Consider the following 27,061-nt stretch of genomic DNA (forward strand, 5'->3'; position numbering starts at 1 on the left):
CAAAAAACTGGGAAAAATATTGACCCGAGTATAAGCCGAGGGGGGCACTTTTCAGCACAAAAAATGGGCTGAAAAACTCGGCTTATACTCGGGTCAATATTTTTCCCAGTTTTTTGTGGTAAAATTAGGTACCTCGGCTTATATTCGGGACGACTTATACTCGAGTATATACGGTACGCCCTTGCATGGAATGTATTTAGATGATTTAAACTGACAATTCAGTTAGGCTTTAAGTAAATCTATTATGGGAAATATATGGGGGCTGCCACAACTGACTGACTAGGGAACATTTAAAAAAACACTATTAGAGATGGACTTTTAAGGTATTTTATAACCTTGTTCATGAAACCAATATAAAATGACAGTTCTTTATTTCATTACATTAAAACATTAAGTATGCAACCAAATATTTGGTATAGAATTTAACATTTTTATATTCAGATTTTTATATGACTTGGAATGGTATATTTATTGTTTTAATGTAATGAAATAAAGTAAAACTGTCATTTTATATCGGTTTCATGCGTATTCTAAGGTACCTTAAACGTCCACCTATAATAGTGTTTTTTTGAATGTATGATTTGGGATGTGATACTATAAAAGAGATTTACTGCAATTATCAAAATAAGGACAGGCCACCTGAAAATGCCATTTACCTGGGTGTTATACTGAGTTGATGACTGATCATTTATAGCACAGATGAAGCCTAAATATTGAGCATTTTACCAGTTTATGTAGGTGTTTTAGGCTTTTTTGTAACTGTCATCTGTATACAATGGCAATAAACATTTACCATATAGTCTGTAGATATAAAATACACGTGAGTTGTACAGTAATTTGCAAAGTACTTTAACTCATGAGCCAATCGGTTTTCATCTTATTGTTGGCAGAACAGTAATAGCCTGTAGGCATTGTATTTAGTTATTATGTGATACTGCTCAGGGCACATCATTTATTCTATGTGTACTACTGTGCATGCCCATAAGATCTTCAAATGAAAGTGTCTTCCTGGCCTCTTCCAGAGGACTCATGTGTAAATGGTGCCAAAGGATTATCTTACAGTAAAAGGTTCCAGAAGGGAATTCTTGAAGCAACTATTGGAATTAATTAAGCTAGCCATACACATTTAGATTTTCTCTTCTCAGTCCTGCAGGCGGAATGAGAGAAAATGACTCCATCGCCCCATTCATGACACCAGTGGGTGCCTAAAGACCTGAGCTGTGACTGCATGGATAGGATGCAGTCAATGTTCAGCTAAGAATTTTCCACTTGGCTCAGTCAATTTTTAAACAACTTTGGCGAGCCAGGCCGCATGACAAGGCCAGTTGTTTAGACAACTTTCTAAAAGGGGATTTCCCTCACTTTGGGCAATTTCTCATGACTTTCAGTTGTGTTTCTGTAGCAAGATGTGACAGTGGTTTCCATCATAAGAACAAATATAATAAAAAATGTATTTCTTTGGGTACACTTTTAAACAGAACTTCACCCATAGAAAGAACTTTTCTGCCTCCCCTTCCCTTTTACATATTTGCAGTATTTTTGTTTTTCTATAGTCAATACCCACTTCTGCAATCCTTGCCTAGGCGAGAATTACATAAGTACCTACCCTTTGGCTCCTGGGATGTCTATTTTTTTAATTTTATTTTCATACAGGGACATTTCTTAGAAAGATATAATGTAATGTTGTAATTGTAGTTCGGGAGGGTGAAGTTCCTCTTTAAGCTGCCTCTTGTACTGTATCACATTATACAATAAGAGTTCAGACAAAGTGATGTGATATCGCCATCTTGTGTTCAAGTACTAGAACTACAGAAAATACAAATATTTTAAGATTCAATCTTGAATTCAATCTCATCCACTGAAATCTTAGGGGATTTACCCACATAGACAGTTGTGTAAGGAACAGATGTCCCATTAGAAGATTTCCCTTTACTTCTTGTTCTGGAGATAACTACAACATTTTGGATTTTCCCTCAATTTCTGTTTCGGTGACAATGGTACAAATTAGCCATGTACCGAAATGAAATTGTTAGACCGAAACCAAAATTAAAAATTTTGTCATGCCGAAACCTAAACTGAAAATTACTTTTTTTCCCAACTTTTTTAAAAAAATAATATTTTTAATTATATTATTATTATTATTATTATTATTTTATTTTACTTTACTGTTGGGGGTTTTGGGGAATTATCAGGGGTCTAAATAGACCCCTGATATTTCACTTTTAAAATAGAAAAGAGATTGAAGACAGAGTCCTAAATCTCTTTTTCTGCAGCCCCTTTTATGAATTAACATTAAGCCTCTATACTGAGTGCTTCATAAACTGAGGAGATAGTATCAGTTACTATGTCCACAATCATGAATGAACAGAAAGTGATGTAGAGCACTTCCTTTTCATTTATAACTGGGGACATAGTAAGCTTACTATGTCCTCAGTTACTTACAAACACTAAGCTTTCAGTTATGATTGCTGAGTGTTTCTGGTCCGCTCTCCATCCTGACTGGTCCACCTGTCACAGGAGCCGAGCTCTCCTCCCGTTCTGCTCAGCATCCTGACACCTTCTCTCTTCCCCCCTGGGCGCTCGCAGCTGGATCAGCTCTGTGTCTTCTCCAAACCCCACTGCCTCTGCTGACACAAGTGGGGCAGAGCAGCGGGGATCAGAGGGGACACAGACCGATGCCCAGGGCGGAGGAGAGAAGCTAGGGATGTACCGCATTTTCAGACGTTTTTGTACTTTCGCCATTTAGTCCATAGTACCATTTTCGGCCCAAACGTTTGGGTGGATGAAATTTCGGTGCATCCCTACTACAAATAGAGGAGTAAATCTCCACAGCAAGGAGATGACTTGACAGAAGGTCTAACTCTTCCCCACTCTATCCAAAACTAAAAAAAAATGTCTACAGATACACTTTAAACACTTTAGATCCTTCAGAATCTAGGAATCAGTAAGGCCTCTTTCAAACAGGTGTTCCGATCAGATTCACGTGTAAGTTTTTTAGGCGGATCTGATCAGAAGCCCGATGTTAGTCTACAGGCAGGCGGATCTGAACGGACGTGCGCCCGTTTACATCCAGTTACCCCCAACTCCGGCCATGTGCACGGATCCCTTGCTGCTCGGAACTGGAGGTCTATTTTGACAGCTGATTCCTCCCCATCACTGCCTACTTGGGCTCCTGTGACAGCGCACGGCTGTCTCTGCCCCCACACCGCTCTCCATCCTAATCGGTCAGGGGTCAGTAGATCATGGGTGCAATGCTCTGGCTCCTGCACACAATTCCTCCTGTCCATGCCTATACCGAGGTACAGACATGCAGTAACATGGACAGGGGCAGAGTTAATTGACTACAACCCAGATAGCAAGGATAACTGGCCACAAACTTGTGGCAGGGTTAAATTGTAATTCTTTCTAACTTGCTGCACACATTCCTGGCAGGTTGTAAACTTGCAGAACACTTGCAGCACAAGTTCTAGTTGACACTTTTTTTATTTGTACCAAATTTGATTGGCAAGTCTACAGCAAGAGTCCTGCAGGTCTTAGCAAGAGCTCTGCAAGTGCACAGCACTTTAGCAAAGCACGTTGATCTGGAGACTTGCAATGCAGACTTGATGTAATTGTGCAGCAAAATTGTGAAGCTTGGCAAGTCTAGCAATAGGTTAGAAAGACATTTTATAACTTGCAGCTCAATTGCTTGCCATCTGGGAAGTGCGGTGATGTCACTGCACTTGTATTTCTTTGAAACTACAAGCTCCTCTGCCACAATGGCAGTAGGTCCTCAATCCTGTGGATGAATGACGCGGCTGTGTTTGGCAAACAGCACCCTGTGCTGAGAATAACCCCCCAGTTTGGGGGTTGACAATCTGACCATGTTTCATGTTATACCCTAAATGTGAATGTAACATGAAACATGGTCAGAAAGGTGAACCTATTCTTTAAGTAATGACAAGGTTATTGTGGAATCAATAGGCCCATAGCAGAAATGTACAAATTGCTCTGTGCAAATTTGAACATATTGAAAACATATTTGTAATTACATTGATATGTTAAAGTTTATAAAAGATTAGGTTTAGATATAATTTAAATCCACATGGACCTCTTACTGATTCCCAATACGTAGGTCCTGTATACAGGGGATTAATCCAAAAACCAATCTGAATAGATTTGCCATGTAGAGTTTAGTAGTAAAGAACTAAAGTATACATTGATTGTTAGCTCTTTGGGTGAATAAAGGTTTAGAATGCTTACTTAAACAATATCCTCCCTATGTGAAATCAGAGATCTGTTTAATGAAGGGACAGCCAAAATGTACCTTTGGTGTTGATAAGCAGTGCATTATTTCACTGGTTTACCTTGGGACAGTACAGGGTGTTGTATAAAATTTAGATTATTTACTTTGATTAGCCTGTTAGAATCAACATTTCCATTGGAATTTACACATACACTATATTGTCAAAAGTATTGGGACACCCCTCCAAATCATTGGATTCAGGTGTTCCAATCACCTCCGTGGCCACAGGTGTATAAAATCAAACACCTTAGCATGCAGACAAACATTTGTGAAAGAATGGATCGCTCTCTGTAAATTCAAGCGTGGTAACACGATAGGTTGCCACCTGTGCAATAAGTCCATCTGTGCAATTTCCTTGCTACTAAATATTCCGCGGTCAACTGTAGTGTAGTAGTATTATAACAAAAATGACAGAGCGGGATCAGCGCATGCTGAAGCGCACAGTTCGCAGAAGTCACCAACTGTCTGCAGAGTCAATAGCTACAGACCTTCAAACTTCATGTGGCCTTCAGATTGGCACAACAACAGTGCGTAGAGAGCTTCATGGAATGGGTTTCCATGGCCGAGCAGCTGCAGCCAAGCCTTACATCACCAAGTGCAATGCAAAGCGTGGGATGCAGTGGTGTAAAGCACGCCGCCACTGGACTCTAGAGAAGTGGAGATGTGTTCTCTGGAGTGACAAATCACGCTTCTCTGTCTGGCAATACAATGGACGTGTCTGGGTTTGGCGTTTGCCAGGAGAACGGTTCTTGCCTAAATGCATTGTGCCAAGTGTAAAGTTTGGTGGAGGGGGGATTATGGTGTGGGTATGGTATGTTGTTTTTCAGGGGTTGGGCTTGGCCCCTTAGTTCCAGTGAAGGGAACTCTTAAGGCATCAGCATACCAAGACATTTTGGACAATTTCATGCTCCCAACTTTGTGGGAACAGTTTGGGAATGGCCCCTTCCTGTTCCAACATGACTTCGCACCAGTGCACAAAGCAAGGTCTATAAAGACATGGATAAACGAGTTTGGGGTGTGGGAACTTGACTGGCCTGCACAGAGTCCTGACCTCAACCCGATAGAACACCTTTGGGATGAATTAGAGTGGAGACTGCGAGCCCGGTCTTCTCTTCCAACATCAGAACCTGACCTCACAAATGCTCTTCTAGAAGAATGGTCAAACATTCCCATAGACACACTCCTAAACCTTGTGCACAGCCTTCCCAGAAGAGTTGAAGCTGCTATAGCTGCAAAGGGTGGCCCAACTCAATATTAAACCCTATGGACTAAGACTAGGATGCCATTAAAGTTCATGTGCATTTTTTGCATAACATATGCAACATGAGGTTATGCTGAGTAAATAGATACCCAAAATGCTAACATTAAAAAACAGTACCCAAAATTGTCCATAGGCGAAGCTTTAAAAGCCCGTACAGGTCATCAGTTTAGAGTTAACTGTGAATATTGGCCCTATAATTATTGCTTTCACTCTGGAGAATGTGCTGATACCTAACATGTGCAGTGCAATTGTTACTTTTATATATAGGCGCACCTGACGTGTTTTTACGTGCGCACTTGGTGTGGGGGACATGGTATTTTTAAATTTATATGTTTAACTTTTTTCAAAACATATTTTTTGTACTTAACTTCATTGCTATAACATAGGGGAGGTCACCTTTCCACTTCAAATAAGCTATTCAAATGTAGATCGGGCTTGACTAGCTTCTTCCTCAGCTTCTTTAGCTGCGGAATGACAGCTGAAAAAGTGATGCAATCAGTGATCGGCGAGATAGATGTTTTTATACAGTGTGCTGACATGTCTACAAAGTGACAAGATATGCAACTAGACCAACATCACCAGCTGAACTACTACATGTTAGGCAAATGTGCACTAAACTACATTTTGCAAATATACAACTCCCACAAAGCTGCACGTTCAGGAGTTTTGGCAAGCTGGCATTAGGACTCTGGGCCTTGGGGGTTATATAGGGACATTTTTTACTTCTACTCCAGCAGCAATAAAAAAATAAATCTGTGGATTGGCCCTGGGGTAGCAGTGGCCTGTACCTGGGGCAGTGCTGCCAGATGTATTTGGATGGCTAACCCCTTCCAGACCTCTGCAAGCTGTTCCTGCTCTTAGACAAAATTCTTCCTCGCTACTGTTCTGTCTCTTCTTTGGAAATGTACTCATCTCTAATCAGTGGCACCCATAAATTATCATTCGCCCTATCCTCATTGCCGGAGCCCACTTTGCAGTGGGTTCCAGCTGCTAGGACATTCCTTTTGCTGCTCCTTGCCTACCACCCGACTGCTGTGTGAATTAACCCTCCTATCCCTCTCTCCCTTAAAAGCAGATGTGCCCTGACTCTAGATGGTGTGGCTTGACAAATGATTTGTCCTGCAGAACTTGCTCATCCTCTGAATGCAGGACTTCTGCCTCTCACTATAGGCCTGCCTGACATTTTTTTTAAAGCTGAACTCTTGGCAGAAATGTTATCCCAAATAAAAATACTGTATATAGTTCATTCATTACAATCTCCTTTATATCTTTTTTTTTTTTAAGACCTGTGGCCATTATGCCTGTTCTTTCCCCAGACACCAGCTTTGTAACATGCCCAGTGTAATGCAGTAGTAATTTAGGGATGTCATCATTACGTCCCCCCTCGCTGTAGTGGGAGGACCCCAAAGTCTCAGACTCCAAGTCTAACTCTCCAACAAGCTTAGAATTGTTTGGTGGACAGGCTTTGAAACTCCGGGTCTGTCTCACCCAGCATTACCTCACACTTTACCCTCCCACATTTCCTGCGCATTACCCTCCCAGTTTAATACCCCTTGCCCCCTCATTCATGCCCATTGTTGCTACAATTCCCTTGGCATGATGGCAATTATAATATGTTACAGTGGCAGTGCACACGCAGAGGAAATGACAATGAAGCTTATCTGCTACCTCCTTCGGGTCCCCAGGTATAGCTGTAGTTTATGAATAGAAGCAATGACATGATTGCGATTAACAACATAATTTTCTCAGCAAAAAAAATCTGGGCTGCTTCTCACCTTATCACACAATGCGCTAATGCACATTTACACACGCATTTTATTTTGCATTACCGAAATGCAGTAGTCTGAATGGGATCTTAGCGATGGCTACATACTACATCCAGTACTTGATGGAGGCATTAGGGACTTTGAAGACTAAGGAATCAGTGCCAACAGGTGCTGGAGCCAACAACACACACAATGCCGCCAACATAGCCTCATTGTAATGCCAGTGTGTACAGGAATTTAAACTGGGATTATGTTTTTATCCACTTTGGTTTGCAACAATATTTATTCAATTTTACCTTTCATTACATTTACCATTCAAACATTCATGTATCTTTAACATTGCTTATCATTCATGAGAAAAAATAAACTTTATTTAAGTTGGCACTTAATAATTTTAAAAGTTACGCCCCTTAGTGTACTTAAGAATGTGTGTAGCCAACTGTTCTTAAGATATTTAAAAACAATAAATATATATTTTAGAGGGTCACGCCCATGCTGTGCTTTGGCTCTCCCTAGTTAGCTGTTTACTTATTACATTGTAAACAAGTGTCAAATATATAACCCTATCCAGATTGCCAATAACCCTGCAGTCATCAGCCACAGAAGAGAACTCAGGGGCCATACAGAATTACAGGTAAGGGTCATGCAATGTTTTACTGGGTCATAAAAATTAGTAATCACTAACCAATAATGTATTTTTAGGATCTTCAAAAATGTTTCTTCAACTGAAAGTAAAAATCACTATATTGCATTTCAGAGTTTGGATGGTAAATGAGTAGTGAGCATTCATGCCTTGCATTGCTAGATGGCTGATATGCCTCTCAACCGAATGGAGGTTGTATTTACTTTGCCTATTTGTGTAGAAATACTGGTTAAAGTATATCTAAACCCAAGAATAAACAATGCAATATATGGCAGCTTACCAGTCCTTAGATGCGATAGATGCATTTGATTTATTTTTTCAGGCTAAGAACATTTTCAGCAAGTATAAAAAATCTTGCCAGACATGTAGCGTTCTTATTACTTACTGTACTGAAGCTACAAAACATGTTATGTCCTTCCAAGTTGTCTTCTGTAAACTACAACGCTCCCAATGGAAAGGAGATGAAGAGAGAAGGACATGTTTATAGTCCACATCAGGAGAGCAGCCTAGAGTAACAATGCTGCTCCTAGTTACAGTGAGGTGAGTAAGCATAGCGACCATAGGACAGGAAGTTATTCCCAGAATTGCCAGGTGGAAATAACGTATAGCATTAAAAAAAGAAAACTAACGTAGCCAGCACATCTAAGAGATGAAAGGGCGCAATATATAGCATTTTGGTTTTTGGGTTTAGAGATGCTTTATTTGGAAGTGCGCAATGCACTAAAATGCAAAGTCCACGTATTACATACTACCAGGAAAGTTAGAATTCATCAGGCAAAATGTGACAAAAATGTGGTTACAATATGCCTGATGAAGGAGCCCTGTGAGGTTTTAAAATGCCACATCTTTCTGATACATTGAATGAACGTCAATAAAGGCATTGTTGGACGAAGATCCATAGCTGTGCTGGTGACATATTATTTCATATATGGTACAATGTTTGTGCTTACATGACTGCTGGCCTTTGGGGTAGGGGGAAACAGGGTTATCAATAAAGGCATTGTTGGATGAAGATCCTCTGTGTGCTGGTGACATATTTTCTCCTTGGATTAATGCGGCGCCATCCACATGTTGCTACAGCAGCTGCTAAGCAAAGGCATTCATTGGTCAGGTGTGTGGTGGGATATGTATATGATATATATGCAATAATGCCACATTGGTGTGAAATAAATACAGTTCTTTTGTAACAGAATGGACCAATATTCTTAGTCAGTAACTTTTAAAAATCTGTATTCCACATGAAGCAAAAGTGATAACAAGACTTTTGCAGAAATGACTATAATGTTTGAGCATATGTGGAATTCTACATTCAGTAGCTTCTTAAAACATGGGGCACTCTCTCTAGATTGCCAGCTAGATGCCAACATGAATCAGTGCAAAGCTCCTCAAACACTGAGATAATCATACATTATTCCTATCCACCAATGTGTGCTGTAAGTTGCAATGCCGCAGGAATAAACCCAATGGGACGGTATTGCACTCTGTACACAGATGAAGACTAATATGTTAAGAAATATTTTTGCAGGGACATGACACTCATTCTGGGCTAGTAACCTGCTAGTATGTCCCCTATGTGATGCCCAGGTTAATGCAGAAGCAATTTTAGCTGTGCCATACAAAAGCAGTGGCACACTTAGTGGCCAAATGGCAGCTGTGCCCAAACACAAATCTTCCTCTTGCAACTGCATTGGTCATATGACCTTCCATAATAGAAAGCCAGGGTTATTCGTTTCTTAGGAAATGTAAGTATGTAATAGGATATGATGGCATCTAAGACTGCAGAGCCAGAGGAACGTAAAATAAGTAAAGCTTTTTGCAAAAAAATGTGCTTTTAATTTTGTGTCATAAATAATGTTTTACATGAACGTAAATATATCAAAATGTTCTTCCTGAAAAGCTAAAGAGCCACCACCACTCTAGGCATCATGAAGCTGCTGTTTATCGCTGCGCTGATGGTTGTGTGGGTCTCCCCACTGAGAAGCACACCTTGCAAAACAGTCCTACGTGTAAAACAAGATGCTTTGGAGTATGGTGAGTAAGGATTATCATTTGCACAGTCTGGTTATGTGAAGGTACACCGTATATAAAAAGGGGCATCTTCATAGGGGCAGCAAGTCCAAATACAGCCATGTCAATAGCATGTCTGCAGACTCTGACTATATCCTGAAGTGTGTCCGCAGGCTAAGTCTTCTGCATGAGTGCAGGTTATGTCATATACTACAGAGTGTTTTGGTGATGTAAGGACCCACACATGAGACCCCCTATATCTATTAAGTTCACTATCCCAAGATGCAATGAAGCAGCATATGACTGTTAGGAGAACTAGATGAGGTGCTGGTGTTCATGGTGTGCGTTCATCACCACTTACTGGAATAGTAACTTCTTCTTAGACAGTGTTAGTTTGTAACACAAAACCAGAATGTTTCTCCTTGTGTGCTTTAAACTTTTGAATATAATAAAACCTTTTGGAAGGCTGAAAATATTTCTAGAGGTTGCATTTTTTTTTGGAAAACAATACTCTTACTGATGTGATAATTCTGGTAAGTGGCTCATGCAAGGCAAAGCCACAGGTCCACTTTAATTCCTGCCCCACTATCTTCACTTCCCTTTCTTCTGCTGTTCATTGGCTTCCAGGATCAAGACAAAAAACTCTAGGGCTGACACTGGAGTGGAGAGCTTCTTTACACACCTTGTCCAGCAGGGAGTGCAGCCCCCTCTAATTGCTTTTCACATAATTCACTGGCTTCCCGCAATCTCCATGACTTCTGGACCTGCTCAGGATTGATAGATTCCCATGTTTTCCAGTAGAGAGAATGTGTCTGATGGGACCTGGCATGTTAGTTGTCACTAGGTGGGTGGCACCCCCTTGTTGTTCCTGGCATGCGGGCCACTGGTGGGGAGCACAAGAGCATGCAGCTTTATCTTAGGTCCCAATCACTGTGGTGGCTGCTGTGTTATCTGAGACCAGAGCACTGCCTTTCCAGTGGTGTGGTCCTGTATCTTTAGCTGCCTCCTTGTACACTGATCCCTGGACTCATGCCACTCCCTGGGCATCCAGAACAGAGACTTATTTGGCCTTCCCACTATGGAGCTTGGAAACCCCTGTGATTGACCACCTCTGCTACAAGTTCAAGTCTGCCTCCTTGTGACAAAAGTGTTATCCCATTCCCCTTCCAGGGAACTGCAAGTAATTGTGTTTGCATTAGACTGAACTGTACTGTGCTGTTTACTACTACAAATTTCTTATTATATTATTTGCTCAGATACTTTTATTATGTATTGTGCTTTTATCTAGTGGCATTCATGGGAACTACCCCCTAGGCATCCCTGTACTACTGTTTACTGTATAATTGTTTCACTGCCTGTTATACTCTTATGCTAATGTCTTATGCTGGTTGCATACCCCTTTATCATATTTTTGACCTTGTCAATGTATCTTGCATTCAAACAGTAAACCTCAATTGGCATATTATCATTTAACTGATTATTTGGCTGATACCACTTCATAACAAAACTCTCTTACCAATCCCATGTGGTAGCCACCAATCTCATGTGATAGCTTTGGGTGCTGGAGTAGCCAATCACCAAGTACCAGTGTGAGCATGTGGGAGAAAGGGGAGTCAATTATATGCTGCCACATTCCTGGAAGTACTGGGTATTATACTTTGCTCCAGGTGCCTGAATAAACCTACAAGGTTGTGAAGGAGAAGTGAGTAAGTGCTTCCGTGGGGTTCACGATTAAAACAGACCTGTCGTTTTGCCCATGGCAAAGCCAGTAACTCAGAACAAGTATGCAGATAAGGGATTCTAAATTTACTCGATTGCTCTTGATCTGCACACTTGTTCCAGGTCAGGGACTTAAGTATTGCAGCCAGAGGTTCGCCATAATGGCCAGGCTACTGTTTTCAAAAGCAGATCAGCAATGACTGCCCATCCTTATGTCTCTTACTAAAGGTTTACTTTAATGTGTTCTATGAACTTTGTGTTTATGTAGCTTGCCAGACCCAAAAAAGACCTCTCCAAAAGGCTTTTGGAATCATTCCCATTCCTTCTGTTATCAATGGAGGAAACAGAGGTATCCTTGGTCTAGGGTTGGGACTTGTGGACAATGTCGTCAAGCTTGCGGGGTATGTACAATATTTATGTAAGTCAATGTTGTCTATAAATGTATCTACTTGGGAATAAGGCTCATCTAAGCATGGCCATTTTGCATTATAATTATTTTTGCATGCTACAATTTTTTAAATAAGGTGGACAAAAGCGGATAGCTGAAAATAAGGATATTAGGTCTTTAAAAGCTTTTAGGACAGCAGTTCCTTCCAGAATATAATATCCCACAAAGGGATGTTGTTCATTTTTTATTATTATTATTATAAGACAGGATATATATAGCGCCAACAGTTTGCCCAGCACTTTACAATATAAGGAAGACATTACAATTACAATACCATTCAACACAAGATGGTAAGGAGGGCCTTGCCCCTGAGGGCTTACAATCTAAAATAGAGTGGCAAGTGATACAACTTGCAATGAATTCCACTACAGTTATTATTGATAGATGACATAAATATTATATTTGATATTGAACCACAAAATAAGCCACCTTTTCACCCATTCTAAAGTTAGTTATTCTAAAGACGTAGAGTCAGGGCTGTACCTACACTATTTGCCACCTGAAGTGTGTGTGTGTGTATGGGGAGGGGGGTTGTCACTGACTGGTCGTTTGGTGCTATCAGTGAATGGTCATTCCTGGGGTGGCAGGGTGGGTGCTGTCAGAAAGTGGTCATTTGGGGGTGGGGGTTGGGTATATCCCACTCCAGCAGCTTTGTCCAGCACCCTGCCAAGCTCACTGACCTCACTGGTAGCCAGGAACTGGCCGTGACACAAGCAGCGAGCTAAGAGCTCTTAGCAACCTGGGACGCTGTGGCTGCCTGGCAATAAGATACCGCCTGAAGCAACCACCTCAGGCTGCCTCATTATAAGGACATCCCTGCTTGGAGTCCACGCAAAGGTGTAGCTACTGCACCTGAGCAAATAAATCCTAAAGTGTATCTATAGCCAAAACTTTATATTTTTTATTTTGAAAACGAAAGATTTTTAGTTCAGTCTGCGTGCCTGTTGGAGGGATTTGCTCTCTCTGTTTTGGTGACCGTTAAGTTTTCAAGACCGGACATGAGGGCATATGTCCACAATGGGACCCAAACCGCAAAAATAAAAATAAAACTGACACGGGTGATAACTATTCCCTTCTTTATATGCAGCAACAACAAATGTTTTGGCTTAGATGTACTGATGTCTGGAGGTTACAGGACATGCTGCAATTAATCTTTATAGTAAAGTTTGGCTTTAATTATCTTAGAGCTTAGGCCACCTCTCAACTTAAAATGAGAAAGAGGGACACCTTTCAGTTAAATGTATTTAGGCAATGGACACACCCCCTGTTACGCCCCCAGTTATGCAGACCATTAAAAGATGTATGTCAAAAATGATTGGTTAAACCCACAATTGTTTTTTTTTCACCATTATTTTTCCTTTATACTGGCTTTTTGAAATAGCAAACAAGGTAATTAAGAGATAAGAAGGTATTAGTGCAGAATAACAATTTTGGTAGTTAAACAGTACATTTTTATAGATATCTGTGCATCAGACTAAAAAAAAAAAGGGACAAATGAGAAGGAAAGAGGTGCATAAGGATTTGGTTCCAAATGAGAGACAGTCCCTCTTAATGAGGGACAGTTCAGAAGTATGTCCACTACCCGAATATCTAATATGATGGGAAAAGTTTCCATATAGTTAACCATCACTGGCCTATCTGGGTGAGTGCAAACTTCATGCATGCCCTAAACCACATCCAATCATTGGACAGGCACATCATTATTTGATGTGTAAAGGCCCTTAAATTAAAAAGTGAACTTTTAACACCCTTTGGTTGTTTTAAAATATCTACACAAATCAATCTGCTTTGATCATTGAAATTCGTCATTAGTGCTATATGAAGCATTTGATATTGCTAAAACTAAAAATGATATAAAATCTTGAGATCATGTACATATTACAAAGTACAGTATAACGTATAACATGTATTTTTTATTTCGCAAATACAGGGTAAGAATCCTGGATGTCAAACTGCCAGAGCTCAACGTGAAAATGATGCCCAATGTTGGACTTCAAGTTACTGTTGATACCAGTTTTCAGATCAGTGGGAGTATGTAAGTTATTATAACAAAGTAAATCATTGTTAATAGTGTAAAAAATGCTGATTAATGTATCATGTTAACATATTTCTTACCTTACAGAAAAAAAAACAGTTTTAAGTTAAAATGAAAAAGTTAGAAAGAGTTGCTTAGGGGTTAAGCAGCGAGGTCCATGTAAGCTATGTTCCAAAAGAAGGAGTTATCAGGAAGAGGCCAACAAAAGTTGGGGAAGAGAGGAATAGGAAAACAAATGTGAGAGAAAGTCCTGGGGGTTAACACCTAAAGTGATCAAAGATCTAGCAAGGAATTGTCAAATCATGGAGGCTGGAAATAGGATATCCAGGGTTGCCATTTATGGAGAAATGAGTATCAGATAATATTGCAGTCAGTTTTTCATTAATTATTATTTCAATCAGCCTTTTTTTGACCGACTCAAAGCTTTAAGTACATGTTTTCCCGGGTCTGACACTGGTCAGTGTGGGAGTGATAAAAATGTGGTAAACGAGTGGCAGCTCCGTATGAAACAGGGTAAGGACAGGCTTGTGACCATCTGCTTGGAAGACAATAAGGATGTATAGATCAGAGTGATCAGCACAGGAGCATTAGGATCTAAGCGGCATTTGCTTTCAAAAGGGGTACACATCAAACACATCAAAAGTGCTTCTGTTAGGGAATGTCATGCAAATATGGAGCTGCTGAAAGGTAACATCAATGAGAGTAAGAAGAGAGCAAATATCATGGATGTTGTGTTCTTCTCATTATTGAAACTGTGCAGTATTATCCATATCTGGGAGAAAAAAGGGGGTACAGAAAAGTTTTGATAAGAGAAGAAACGGTGATATGAGGCCTATGGAAAAGTTTACCGAATCCTAAAGACGTAGTGTATGGTGTAGGATAGGATTTAAAAATGTTTTGGGGGGGAGCCAAAGGAGGTCCACATTGAGTATCAGATAACATCTAGAGTTGCGCATAAAGGAAGATCAAGAGTTGTGTGAAGGTGAAATAAGGGAGCAATATTTCCTGCTACATAGCAGTAGTGAATGTTGGGCACTGCTAGGTTGGAGAGAATAGGATATGCTTGGTAATTCTGGCCCTAGTTTTGCACTGCTGGATTAAAAGAATATGGAAAAACTCTGAAGAGTCATTACAGTTTAGAAAGATATGTTATCTTAACTGAGAGTATGTGACCAACATTATTACCAACATTACCAACATTTTTATGATTTATCAAGTGCAGTTATCCCTTTCTTTATCATTCATGCCATTTGCTGTTATCATTGGAAAATGTTGTTTCTTGGTAATGGTGATCTGTTTACCCATGATAAGGTCACAAATGCCTGGGCCTTGAGCATCTGCAGCAATCAGCGTATTTTTCAAGCATGCAACTCAGTTTTTCAAGGATTATCAGAGACTTTTTCTTTTAAGATAGACTTACAGTATTTCAAAACAAGAACTGTGCTGAACTTGGTACAGAAACAATGAAATTCAGCAATGGGGGCTTCCTCATTAGAAAAACCAACTGTGTATGGGTTTTTCTTAATTCTCCTCATCCTACTATTGACTGATAATCTTCTTTTCCTAGAGTCCTTGTTGGAAATATTGATATCAAAGCAGAAGCTGGTGTTCTTGCAGATATGAGAGTCACGAGGACAGATAGAGGTCTCCCTATCCTCAGTGTTTCAGCTTGCAAGTCTGTGGTGGGAGGCATAAAAGTCACAGGTGGACCCTTTGGGTATGATTGTTATTATGATAGATTTTACACTTGTTTAGTCTATACATTGTATATAACATATTTAGTTTAAGCCACAGTGTTCCCTTAGCATAATGTTCCTTTAAAGCAGAACAAGATTGTCATTTTGAAAGCAAATACTATGGATGTGAAAGTTAAAAATTAAGCATGATGCATACCTGCACATCTAGAATGCCTTTTGTATTATTCATATTTCATATTATCCATATGCTATCTTGCCTAGTCTCTTTCTCAGCATTTTTGGGAGGTAATTAAGTGGTGCTACCATCTGATTGGAATGTTGTAATTATTCCAACAGATGATGTTTTCATTCTTTGCCAGGAACTGGGCATGTAATTGGGTGGTTTTATCCTCGCCCCAACCCCCTCTTTCCTGTTCTTTTATCAGCAACTGTTTTTTTAGAAAAACATCTGTTAACAGCTGGGAAAATAGAACACAGCACAGGACTGGGAGCAACTGCACTGTTCTTTTCCCTTTATGCCCCTATAGGAGAATATTGGCATCCAAAGGCAGAGGTGTGGAAAGTCTGTAACCTCTGAGATGTCCAGCCAGCAGAGCTGAAGTCAAGAGGTCATAAGAAATTCAAGGCTCTGCTTTGTACCTGCACAGCCAATGGGAGAATTTCTAAAAAAGCAACAAGACACATAGGGGGTGATTTACTAACCTAAACACACGCACGCACTAGGTGCGTGTGATTTTTACACAGCAAAATGTATTTATCAACCAAAAAGTCTCTAAAAGCATATTTCCACTAATGCCATATATGGAAAAAGCATGCACATGATGCATATATAATGCTGCTTCACAGTTTAGACAAAAATGGTTAGCTCATGCATTTACATTCCTGCATTCATCAACGCAAGCAACACAACGTAGAACTAATTTACACATCATCACCTTGCAATTCATGCAGGGCTTTGCACAACACACCTGCTGGGTGTGTACACACTACAAAGGTGTCTAGATTCCCCCAATAGATCATGCTGGGAGGGAACACACTACAGAGGTGTATACTTGTTCGTGGCGTGTTTATAAGGTTAGTAAATCAACACCATAGATTCACAAGTGTGCACGCATCTTTAACTTGCAAATTTATAGTGTCAATCTTTTCTTTTGTCTTATTCTTTATCAATAGTATTAGAAGCAGGATATGTTGAACAGTCTATTTCAACTGTGCTTACTATCTGCTATGTTACCAAAATATTTTACTGACATGTTTTTTCTATTGTTCACCAGTTTACTTCCTGGATTAATTAATATAATAAAAGGTCATTTTGAAGCTGTCCTTAGTGAATTGGTAAGTGCGTATTAAGATGTGTTGATGTGTTTTGTTAAATAATGCTGCAAAAATGCAATAAGCAGCAGAAGTACAAATCAACAAAATTATGTCTTCATGTGTTTGTCTTATAGCCAAAAATAACAACTGAAAGGATTAGTCTACCCTAGATTGTTGTTTCCCAGGGAGTCATTTAGTGAAATATCTGGGTCTACAAACCTGCTATGGACATCTTAAGGGTCAACTCTCCATAATGGATATTTTATGTGTTGTATGTCATGGAGAATGCAACAGGAGAATCTATACATACAAAGATGGGTGGGAACAGCAGAAACTCCAAGGTGGACAGGAACAGGGTGAAAATACATGGCAGAGAGGTTTCACTGGTGAAATATCCAATACATACTATAAAAAACAGGGGTAGCCAAACTTTGACCCTCCAACTTTGGTGAAGCTACAAGTTCCATGTGAAGTTGCTTAGAAGTTGCTTGACTTAGAAATACATGCATGACTTCCACAGGCAGAGGGATGATGCAATTTGTAGCTTCACAAGAGCTGGAGGACTGAAGTTTTGCTACCCCTGGTGTAAAAAAACCAGGAGCGGAACTTAGGCTCAGTCTACACCTAAAATATTACATTTGTGTAAACTGAATTGTTAATTTGAGACCTGGGTCTACCATTTACTTAGTGTAGGTTGAGACTTGAAAGAGATTACAAAACTCCACATTGTTCTGTGTATACGTTAGTATATCAATAAATTGGATTGCAATAGGCTTCATTGGGTTTTGACAATAATCAATAGCTCATGCAAGCTAATTGCAGAAATATTTAGCTACATGCCATAGTTTGATCGTGTTGTAAAGCTCATATCTGTAGCACCTGAAACGTTTCACTTGTATGTGGTTAGAATATACATTCTGTTCTTACAGTGATGTGGTGCCATGACCAAACCGCTGGTTCATACAGTAGATATATACTATATCTAAAGGTACATACATATTTTGAAAAGGCTCTGCTCAGCTTCACTGTGCAGCATTACATACACTATCATGAGGCATGGTGAAAAATTTGACCCATGCTGCATCTACAGTAGTCAAACAGGGTTATTCACTAAAAGGTGAAGAGTTTGGAGAAGACAGGAGAAGTGAACAATCTAGGACAACATAGCTGATTTGGAAAAAATCTCCAATTCAGCTCACTTTCCAGTTCAGCTATGTTGTCCTAGACTGTTCACTTCTCCTGCCTTCTCCAAACTCTTCACCCTTTAGTGAATAACCCTGAAAATGTTTACTACATCTCATTGTAGGCTTCACCCAAAGAAGATTATTGGCTAAACATGTTGTGTACATCTGATGCAATGCAGTATGTCCGTGTCTTCTGTTTCTCTTTATCTTATTGTAAAAAACACATCGGAACTTGGCCTTATACAGTTATCCTTGCATGGTCAGATTTGGCAGTTATTTCTTTTCTATACCTTCCAACTGTTCCATTTTTATTTTTTAAAAAGTCCAACATTTTGCTCTTGGCAAGTTTTTTTTACATGGGACATATAGGGTAAAGATGAGGTTTGTGGTTTAAATGCCCTCAATTTATGACCCCAGAACATTGGTAGATATGCACACCACCAGCACCTGACAACCATCAACACATCACTATGAAGAGCATGATTACTTGCAATAGTATTTATGTATTTAAAGGAGAACTATGGGTTTAGGGCTTTTCCCTATAGTTCTCCTTAGGGTAACAGGAGGACACAAACTAGTGTCCTCCCGTCACCCTAAGCTCAGTATACCGCGAGCTACAGCTCGTGGTATACTGAGACGCCGCAGCTGAAGCGGATCCCGACAATTATGTCTGGATCCGCCCAGCTGCGTGAGTGAAAGCTGGCTCTGCATATCTAGAGGCAGAGCCAGCTGTACCCGCCCCTCCCCCGTCCGTTCCGCCAGTCAGCGCTGGAGGATGGGAGCAGGGAGGGGGGAATCTAGCCCCTCCCCTGTCACGGCAGAGAGCCGTGACAGGATCGAGAAGTGAGCGAACGCCGCTATGTGTTCGCTCACTTCCCGATCTACTGAGCCGACCTGTGACCGTCTCATTGTCACAGGTCAGCTAGAACTATGAGGTGAGTGAAAAGCACTCACCTCATAGTTCTCCTTTAAAGACAGAAGACTGAGGAGATGAAATATTATCTGCAGGGAACGTTATTTATTTAGGAACACATCTAATTTCCATTTTATTTTTAGAGCTACAATGAAACATTCCTACAAGTTCTCCAGAATCAAACATAATAAAGACTTCTGTTTTATTCCCCCACAGCTTTGCGTATCAGTATCAAACGTTTTCCTGGGATTTAACGCAAACTTGGGCTTGTTAGTTGGTAAGCAATATCCATTGCCTAATACAAGAGTGATAAGAACTGAAAATGGTCTAGTACTACTTATTTTATTTGCCTGTATTCTATCTCTACTCCGGCTCCTCGCTGTTCTTATTAGATAAACTAACGTTCATATTTTTGGTTGCATACTTTGCTTAGCATACGGCAGAAGTAACAATAATGAGCCAAAATGAGGCTCTAAGTGCACTAGCATTATTAGCATTATTGCTTTCCTTTTCATAACATTATACTGTATTAGCATAAATTGGAATCCAAGCCAAAGTTTTTTCTCGTTGTTTTGATTTGAGGGGAAGACTTTCAACCCTTGTCAGGTTTTTCATGGTTATATCCATCCTATTGGTGAGCATATGGAAAATGAGAGAAAAGCTTACCTTCTGGAATCAACAAAGCAATAAAATCTTGACATGAGTCAAACATTAGGAAACAAAGACAGGGCAAGCTTTTATTAAGATATATTTAATTGTGTCATAGAGGAAATTTGTAATAGTATGTGACTTTCAAATATTATTGCAAACGTAAGTGACCTAGAGTGCTGTTTTTATTCACCATGAACAGTGTTTAAAAAGAATAGTACCTTCATAGTTTGCTCCAATTACTGTTCCATACATGCTCCTCCTTTTCACAAAATGTGGAAGTCTAAGAAGGCTAAACAATGCTGTTGCTGAGATTCACATTTTGGCTTTTTGTCTAAAGTCAACAGCTAAGCCCTCATCTCCATCTATAACCACCTCCTAGCTGCTTATACATCCGGAGAGTAGTGAGCCATGACTGTCACATGAACGGCAGAATTGTCTTTGACATGCAAGCTATCATTGACAGGCTTTACCTTCTGTATACTGTACAAGAGACAAGATGGTGTCACCTAGCGGGGGAATAACTGAGTCTCCATGGACTCATTTTGCACCACTTGGTTTTTGGCAGCAGCTCCTGTAAAACTGGCAGAAGAGAGGAACGTCTTAAGGATAATTTTATTTTTTGAAATGTATTTTGCCACTAGAATTTGTACTGTCTACATTAGCCAATGATTTTATCCTTGGTCAAAATTCAAGATAATTTTAATCTATAGAGGAGGGGTGTTAAAAATGATCCGTACTAGGAGTCAAATGAGTTAGATACCCTATTGAGCATCTATATGTATTTGGGCAAAATTGTTATTATTGCCATATAAGGTATTAGTGGTCCAGTTTTATGTCTTTCTCTTTCAACTGTTCTCCTTCTCTTCTGTTTTATCTGCATGTATGCTATGTCAAGTACACAACCTGATTCTGGACCAAGTTCATAAATAAAAGTATGTTAATGTCATCATCACAAACAGTGCATAACATTATCAGATTATTCGGAATGATGTCACTTTGCATGGGCTTCATAAACTTCCACACATCATGTGGTGTGCTCCTTGATGCTCCTTGTGACCTGCACTGATCCTTCTCTTAACCTAATAGTCCAGCAGGGGTCACCAAAAGACTTTACATACACATGATGTATGATGGTTTTCATATTTCCCCAGCAGTGTACAATAAGTGGCTTATTCAGGAAGACAGTATACACTTTAAATATATAATAAAGTATTTGTGAGCAACCAATAAGGTTTATGTTTATTAAGCTTTGAATGAATGAGTTACAAATTATAACTGGTGGCTATGCCCTCTGTTTTGTTGAATAAACTTGTTTATGTGGGATCCCCATGATGACATTGAAAGGAACCCTAAGTCATCATCTAGAACTCTCATGCACACAAATACAAAAGGGAAATGAAAAATGTATGAAGCCCAGCATAAATCTTCCCTTGTTGTACTTATTAGGTGTATCTGCTATTGGTGGGAACCGTGGATTACAGTACACCATGCCTAGCGCTCCAGTCGTGACAGGAGACTACATGGATGTGATTATGAATGTAAGTTGTTGTACTTATATAAAGTGTGTGTGTCTATATATACATATATATACACTGGCAAGTTAAGAGGAGTTCATTTTCGACTTGCTTTCTAATTTTAATACATTTATTTTTTATTTTCTGCATGCACTGCTTCTGCATGGTTTGCATGCACTGCTCTCCAACTTTTGTCTTAACAGTTTACTTGGAGTAACAATTCCCCCTCCTTTGTACTAGTGATACATTGTATATTTACACCCTACTTTTGCTACATTTTATCATTTATAGGGATGTGTGACTTTTTTTCTTTGAATTATTAATTTATGGATGATGAACAGGGAAATGCTAGGAAATTAAACTATATTACTATAGCACAGTGATCTTGTAAGGTATCATTGCCAATGCATACCACTTATCACTACACTCGGATTTGCAAAGGCATTCCAGAGCTGTTTTTAGATATGCATAAGTTTTAACCTGGCTTCCCACCTTGTATTCATTCATGTGCGAGCCGGCGGAAGCGCTGTAAACAGGTGGTGCATAGTTCCCAAGAAGGCTGCCAGGAGGTCCCCAGCAAGTGCAGGACCTCAGGCAGCCAAATTAATTTGAAAATTGACAGGGTTATTCATAAAAGGGTGGAAAGTTTGGAGAAGGCAGGAGAAGTGAACAATCTAGAACAATATAGCTGAATCGGAAAGTGAGTTGAAGTGGAGAGTTTTTCCAAATCAGCTATTTTGGCCTAGATTGTTCCCTTCTCCTGCCTTCTCCCTTTTGTGAATAGCCCTGTGAGTGTCGGTATCAGTTTTCAGTATCGGGGCATTTTCACGAGTATGAGTACTTGTGAAAATGCCCAGTACAGCAATAACGATCAATATCGGTACATCTCTAATCTTTTTTTAGCTAGAGAAGCAACTTCATTTATCAGGTTGTAAACTGGTATTTCTTTCAGGTGGAATATGAAGTGGATAAGCAGGTTGTTGAAATACCAAATGGGGGCAAGGATTTCACTCTTCCTCCTGAAGCTGGAAATAAAGATGCAATGGTCAACTTTGGTCTCTCACAGGATTTCTTCATCTCCATGTTTACAGCATTTCAGAGTTCTGGGGGCTTTGACTTTGAAATCCCATCAACTTCTGTAAGTCTATGGTCTACGATTTTACTGTTGAAATTAGTGGCCTTTGCTTTGTTCACAAAGAAATTCCACCTTTACAAACCTTTGAAGTGTTCCACACACAGCAAACAGAATGTCATCATCATTTCCCCACACTGCAAGGGTTAATTGCTTGTTTTGGTCTAGGGGCTAAAATAAAAAAGTGAAACTTATCTGATACTCAATCCTGCCTAGATGCTAGACCGGTCCCCGCAGGCACTTCTCCCCTGGGCAGTGTAAGTAAAACCGATGTAATCACTTTGAATGCAAGTCCATTGACTTGCATTAGACATGAGGGCTCAGAGGGACATTCCATAGCCAGAGTAGAGAAGGATAGAGGTGAGTCCTGACCACCATGGGACCGAGGATCAGGTGAATATTTCTTCATTTGCACCCCTAAATGAGCACTTAACCGTTGCAATTGAAGTTGTCAGCTCACATGATTTCTGACAAGATCAAAGGGTACTTTTTTGCAATTATTGAACAGATATAACAAAGCACTTTATTTATTATTGTATATTTAACAAAAAAGGGAGCAAAGTAAACCAAAAGTTAATTGTTAGGGATTTAATACACTTCAATATGATCCAGTTATTTCCATGTTCATTCAAGAAGTCAAAAACGTCTGCAGCTCTGGAGCAAGGCGTAGCATGTTCATATCCTGCCTTTGCTTCCTTGCTCAGTCCATGAAATTAGAATTGCCCTTTAAAATGTAGGATGATAGGTTGCCTGCTATGCTATGTTCAATTATACTTTAGTCTTATGTTTCATTTCATACACCAAACCATTCAACAAATTGATTTATTTTGCTTCTAGGTTTCTGTTAGGACCTATCTGACAACATCTGTACTGGGTTCCCACATACCCGAGGTATGTACTATATTTGTTAAATCTGTCTTATACAGTATCTTTCATATACTGGTCACAAGAAATATTTATGCTATAGCAAAACATGCCATAAAGGGCTTACAGATACAGTTACCCCTGCCATCAGTCAGAATAGGTTTTCTATAGTAAAACAGATCAAAATAAAGGCAGAAACCATAGAAGGCTGTCGTTTTACTCTTCTTTTATTTAAGAGGAGTAGCTAAAGTAGTATTACACTCTCAAACGTTTTTTGAATAATGAATTCAGATCAAACAAATATACATTGCCCAGTTTTGCCCAAATACATACAGTCATCATGTTTCAGAACAGCTGGCTCCAACTTTCTCGGCTTGGCTTCCCTGAACTTCCTGTTTAGTCCAAGATCACAAAGGACAGAGTAGTCTACAGCAGCTGTCCATGTACTACGCTGGAGAAAGAAGGAGGGAGCAGTGTGCCTGTGTGTTTGTGGAGACACACGCAACTTACTAGTACACACAAGGGTGTCTCCTTAGGACCCTGCAAGGGAAAGGAACCACCCTAAAACAGGATATCAGGGCCAGTGCTCAGGGGACCAGCTTATTCTGCAGGAAATTAAACTTTCAAACAGCAAACAGCAGCATCCATTTTAAATCTTTTAATCAGCATTTAAAATAACTTTAAAACCTTTCAACGTTGATATGACCTTAAATTATGGTGATCAAAAGCATGAAATTCAAACTCAGCAGTAGTTGTAAACTATATATTTGAGGGTGATTTGAATAATAATTGAAAAAGTAGAACATTTCTTTAACATTCATGGCCTAGTGCGGGCTGCCAACACCTGCACATTAATGTTTCATAGACTTTAATAGGATGTTGCTCCTGCACTATGGGTACATCCCATTCAAATCTATGGGATGTGAGTGCCCAGGTGCGGGCAGACCGCCACTAGATATTAACCAGCAGCCTTTGAAAGTGAAGGTCTGTTTGGTGGTGGTGGCTCAGTGTACTGAACAAGTCTTGGGGGGGGTTCTAAATTTGTGAATACGAAATACCAACTACTTGTCTACTGTTCATATTTCAGTAATATGACTACATATTTCTGTGCTGGTACTGTCACTTGGGACACACACTTATAGGCGCCATGAGTTAAGCATTTCTACAACTCTGCACTGGATTGGTAAAAAGCTAGTGCTAGTGCTAAGGCATCAGCCCAGTAGTTCAAGTGACACATATTTTTGGAGTTAACTAAGTTAGGTGTATTTAAGGTACATTTAGGCCTAGTGTCAGAGGCTAAGGGGTTAAGTTGAAGGGTTAGGAGTAGAGCCAGTGGTAAGTACAGTATTACGATTAGGTTGGCTGTTAAGAGTTACATTTCAGTGTTAGGTGTTCAGGTGTTTACTGTAAGGCTAAGCTTGCGGGTGGGCTGTTACGATATGTGTAGTATTGAGGGTTCATTTTCAAGGTTATGTTAAATGCTCAGTTTCTAAAATGGGGAAGGGTTGAGTGTTAAGAGTAAATATAAGGTGAAGGAGCAGACCAATTGTTGTAGGGATAGGAAGTGTTATTGATAGGTATTAGTTGGAAGCTCTATCAGAAGCTCAAATAAAGTTTGGTTGGATTTAGACTTAAAATGTGTGAAGAACCATAGAAAGATTAATGATATTGTTTTGGCATGTACAAAAAATGATGAAGAAGGAAAAGTATATTAAATTACAGATTTTCTCTGACTGCAGATCAGCTGGAAATACAAGGAGTCTCTTCCTGTGGACTTGAAGATAGAGCTCACTCAAACACCAATTGTTACCCTCGACTCCAACTTCCTGTTAGTTCAGATTTCTCCAGTTGTGGAAATGTTTGTGGTGACGGGTACCATGCGCAATCAGCACCTAATGACTCTCAATGTGGTAAGTGAAGGCACCTAGGGGCAGTGATATGGTTGTACCGCGTGCAGTTTTATAAAGCATAGTGATGTCCTTTACAAATGTGCATTGGCTCTGCTGCCATTAATTTGTTAAAAGGGGTGAGTGCGGAAGTGTACTGATCTCCCTCTGATCGAGGTGCAAAGACCCGCTGCACCGGTCCTGCATGGGGGACATCGGAGCCCAGGATAGCCAGGAGTGGCAGGGGGAGCCAAAACACTCCCTAGCACCATACAAGCACTTGAATGCTTGTATGTGGCAGCCATTGTCGGCTGTAAGAAATTATACCAATATTACGGCGGTTGCAGAAGCCACGATCTCGGTATAACCACTTCATGTTGCCACCGTTAAGATACATATTGCGGCATTTAAAATGCTGGAAGAAGAGCCCAGGCATGTGACCTGTCAAAGTCAGATGACTGGCTCTCTGCATTTTATGGATGGGCTGCAAAATGCAAACTGGGCATATAGAGCAACAATGTGAAGTATAGTGAAGAGTGGATTGAGATATTTGCTCTCAGTTATAAATCAGCTCTCATTGTTTGAAATCTGGTTAGCATATTTACTTCATTACCGTGCAAGGCACACTCATGTGGTTATCTGCTACATGGAATAAATGGCAAAAAGTAATTGTTAGGACAAATTCTGGATACGACCAGAAAGCAGCAATATCACGTTAACATATATAATATGAAACGTATATCATGCTATAATGAGCCAAAAACTACTCACTTTAAAGCCCAGCCAACCGAGCAGGAGGCGAATCTTGCATCTGGAGCTACATTTTTTTGTTTCCAAAACCTGAAATATTACTTCATAAATTAAGTTTACCCTTTGGACTAGCAAAACTTTGGAAATGATTTCCACAAAATAAGCTATCTTGCAAAATGGCCCTGTTTCTGGCAAGAACACGAGGGGATTGCCAAAGGATTTGGTACAAAGGAGATTTTTTGTTTTAGAAAGATATAGACCAACCTGTATTTTGTCCATTCTAGGCAAAGTAATGGATCCGCTTTACAATGCAAACCATCTTCCCTGTCTCTTTAATCCCCTGCTTTAGCCTGAAAAATACTTAGTGGTCTTTTTATTTGCAGAGCTATTCACCCTGTAAATCTCCGTGAGCATTCACTCCGTGCGAATAGAAGCAAAAGCGAATGTTCTTAGTATGTTTTATTTTCAGGTTAAATGTATTGTAATACAATACTGCATTATGGTCACTAGACCATAAGTCACTAAGTCACTACTTATTCCCTATCCTCCTCAGCTGCATCTAGTGGCCATAATTCAGTATTACATTATATTACATTACATTCGACCTAAAAAGAAAATATATTAAGAGCATTTGTTTTTTGCCTCTATTTGCACAAAACAAACATTCACAGAGATTCTTCAGATGAATGGCTCTGTTTATAAATAGACCCCTTACTATTTTTGAGTATAATGAAACACATCACAATCTTTCTTCTCCCTAGAATGTATTGTTTAGTGCCTAATTGAGGCCTGAATACCGTTATATTGGAGTTTCTTATTATTAGGAAATACATCCACAGCTGACCACTTTTTGAAAATTCTAGCTTTTTTAAACATAACAACTCGGCAACTATCATTTTCAAAAAAAGAGTTCAGCAATGGAATTGTATCTATTTTTTTCATAAGATAAGAGAAGAGAATAAAAAGAATATATAGAGGGGGGAAAAAAAATA

The 27,061-nt window shown here is 39.7% G+C and overlaps 1 protein-coding gene across 1 annotated transcript in view; it reads left to right on the forward strand.

Moving 5' to 3' along the window:
• Positions 1-9,880: 9,880 nt before the first annotated feature.
• The window catches only part of BPIFB2 (BPI fold containing family B member 2), an 18,606-nt gene continuing 1,425 nt past the window's right edge, over positions 9,881-27,061 (forward strand). The window contains exons 1-10 of the mRNA XM_018559286.1: positions 9,881-9,986; positions 11,950-12,082; positions 14,060-14,164; positions 15,732-15,881; positions 17,136-17,196; positions 19,489-19,549; positions 21,370-21,461; positions 22,390-22,575; positions 23,407-23,460; positions 25,173-25,343. Coding sequence (XP_018414788.1) covers positions 9,881-9,986; positions 11,950-12,082; positions 14,060-14,164; positions 15,732-15,881; positions 17,136-17,196; positions 19,489-19,549; positions 21,370-21,461; positions 22,390-22,575; positions 23,407-23,460; positions 25,173-25,343 — 1,119 coding nt within the window. The remainder of the gene's footprint in view (positions 9,987-11,949; positions 12,083-14,059; positions 14,165-15,731; positions 15,882-17,135; positions 17,197-19,488; positions 19,550-21,369; positions 21,462-22,389; positions 22,576-23,406; positions 23,461-25,172; positions 25,344-27,061) is intronic.

Source organism: Nanorana parkeri, unplaced genomic scaffold (genome assembly GCF_000935625.1).
Source record: "Nanorana parkeri isolate BGI_ZX_2015 unplaced genomic scaffold, ASM93562v1 scaffold387, whole genome shotgun sequence".
NCBI lineage: Eukaryota > Metazoa > Chordata > Amphibia > Anura > Dicroglossidae > Nanorana > Nanorana parkeri.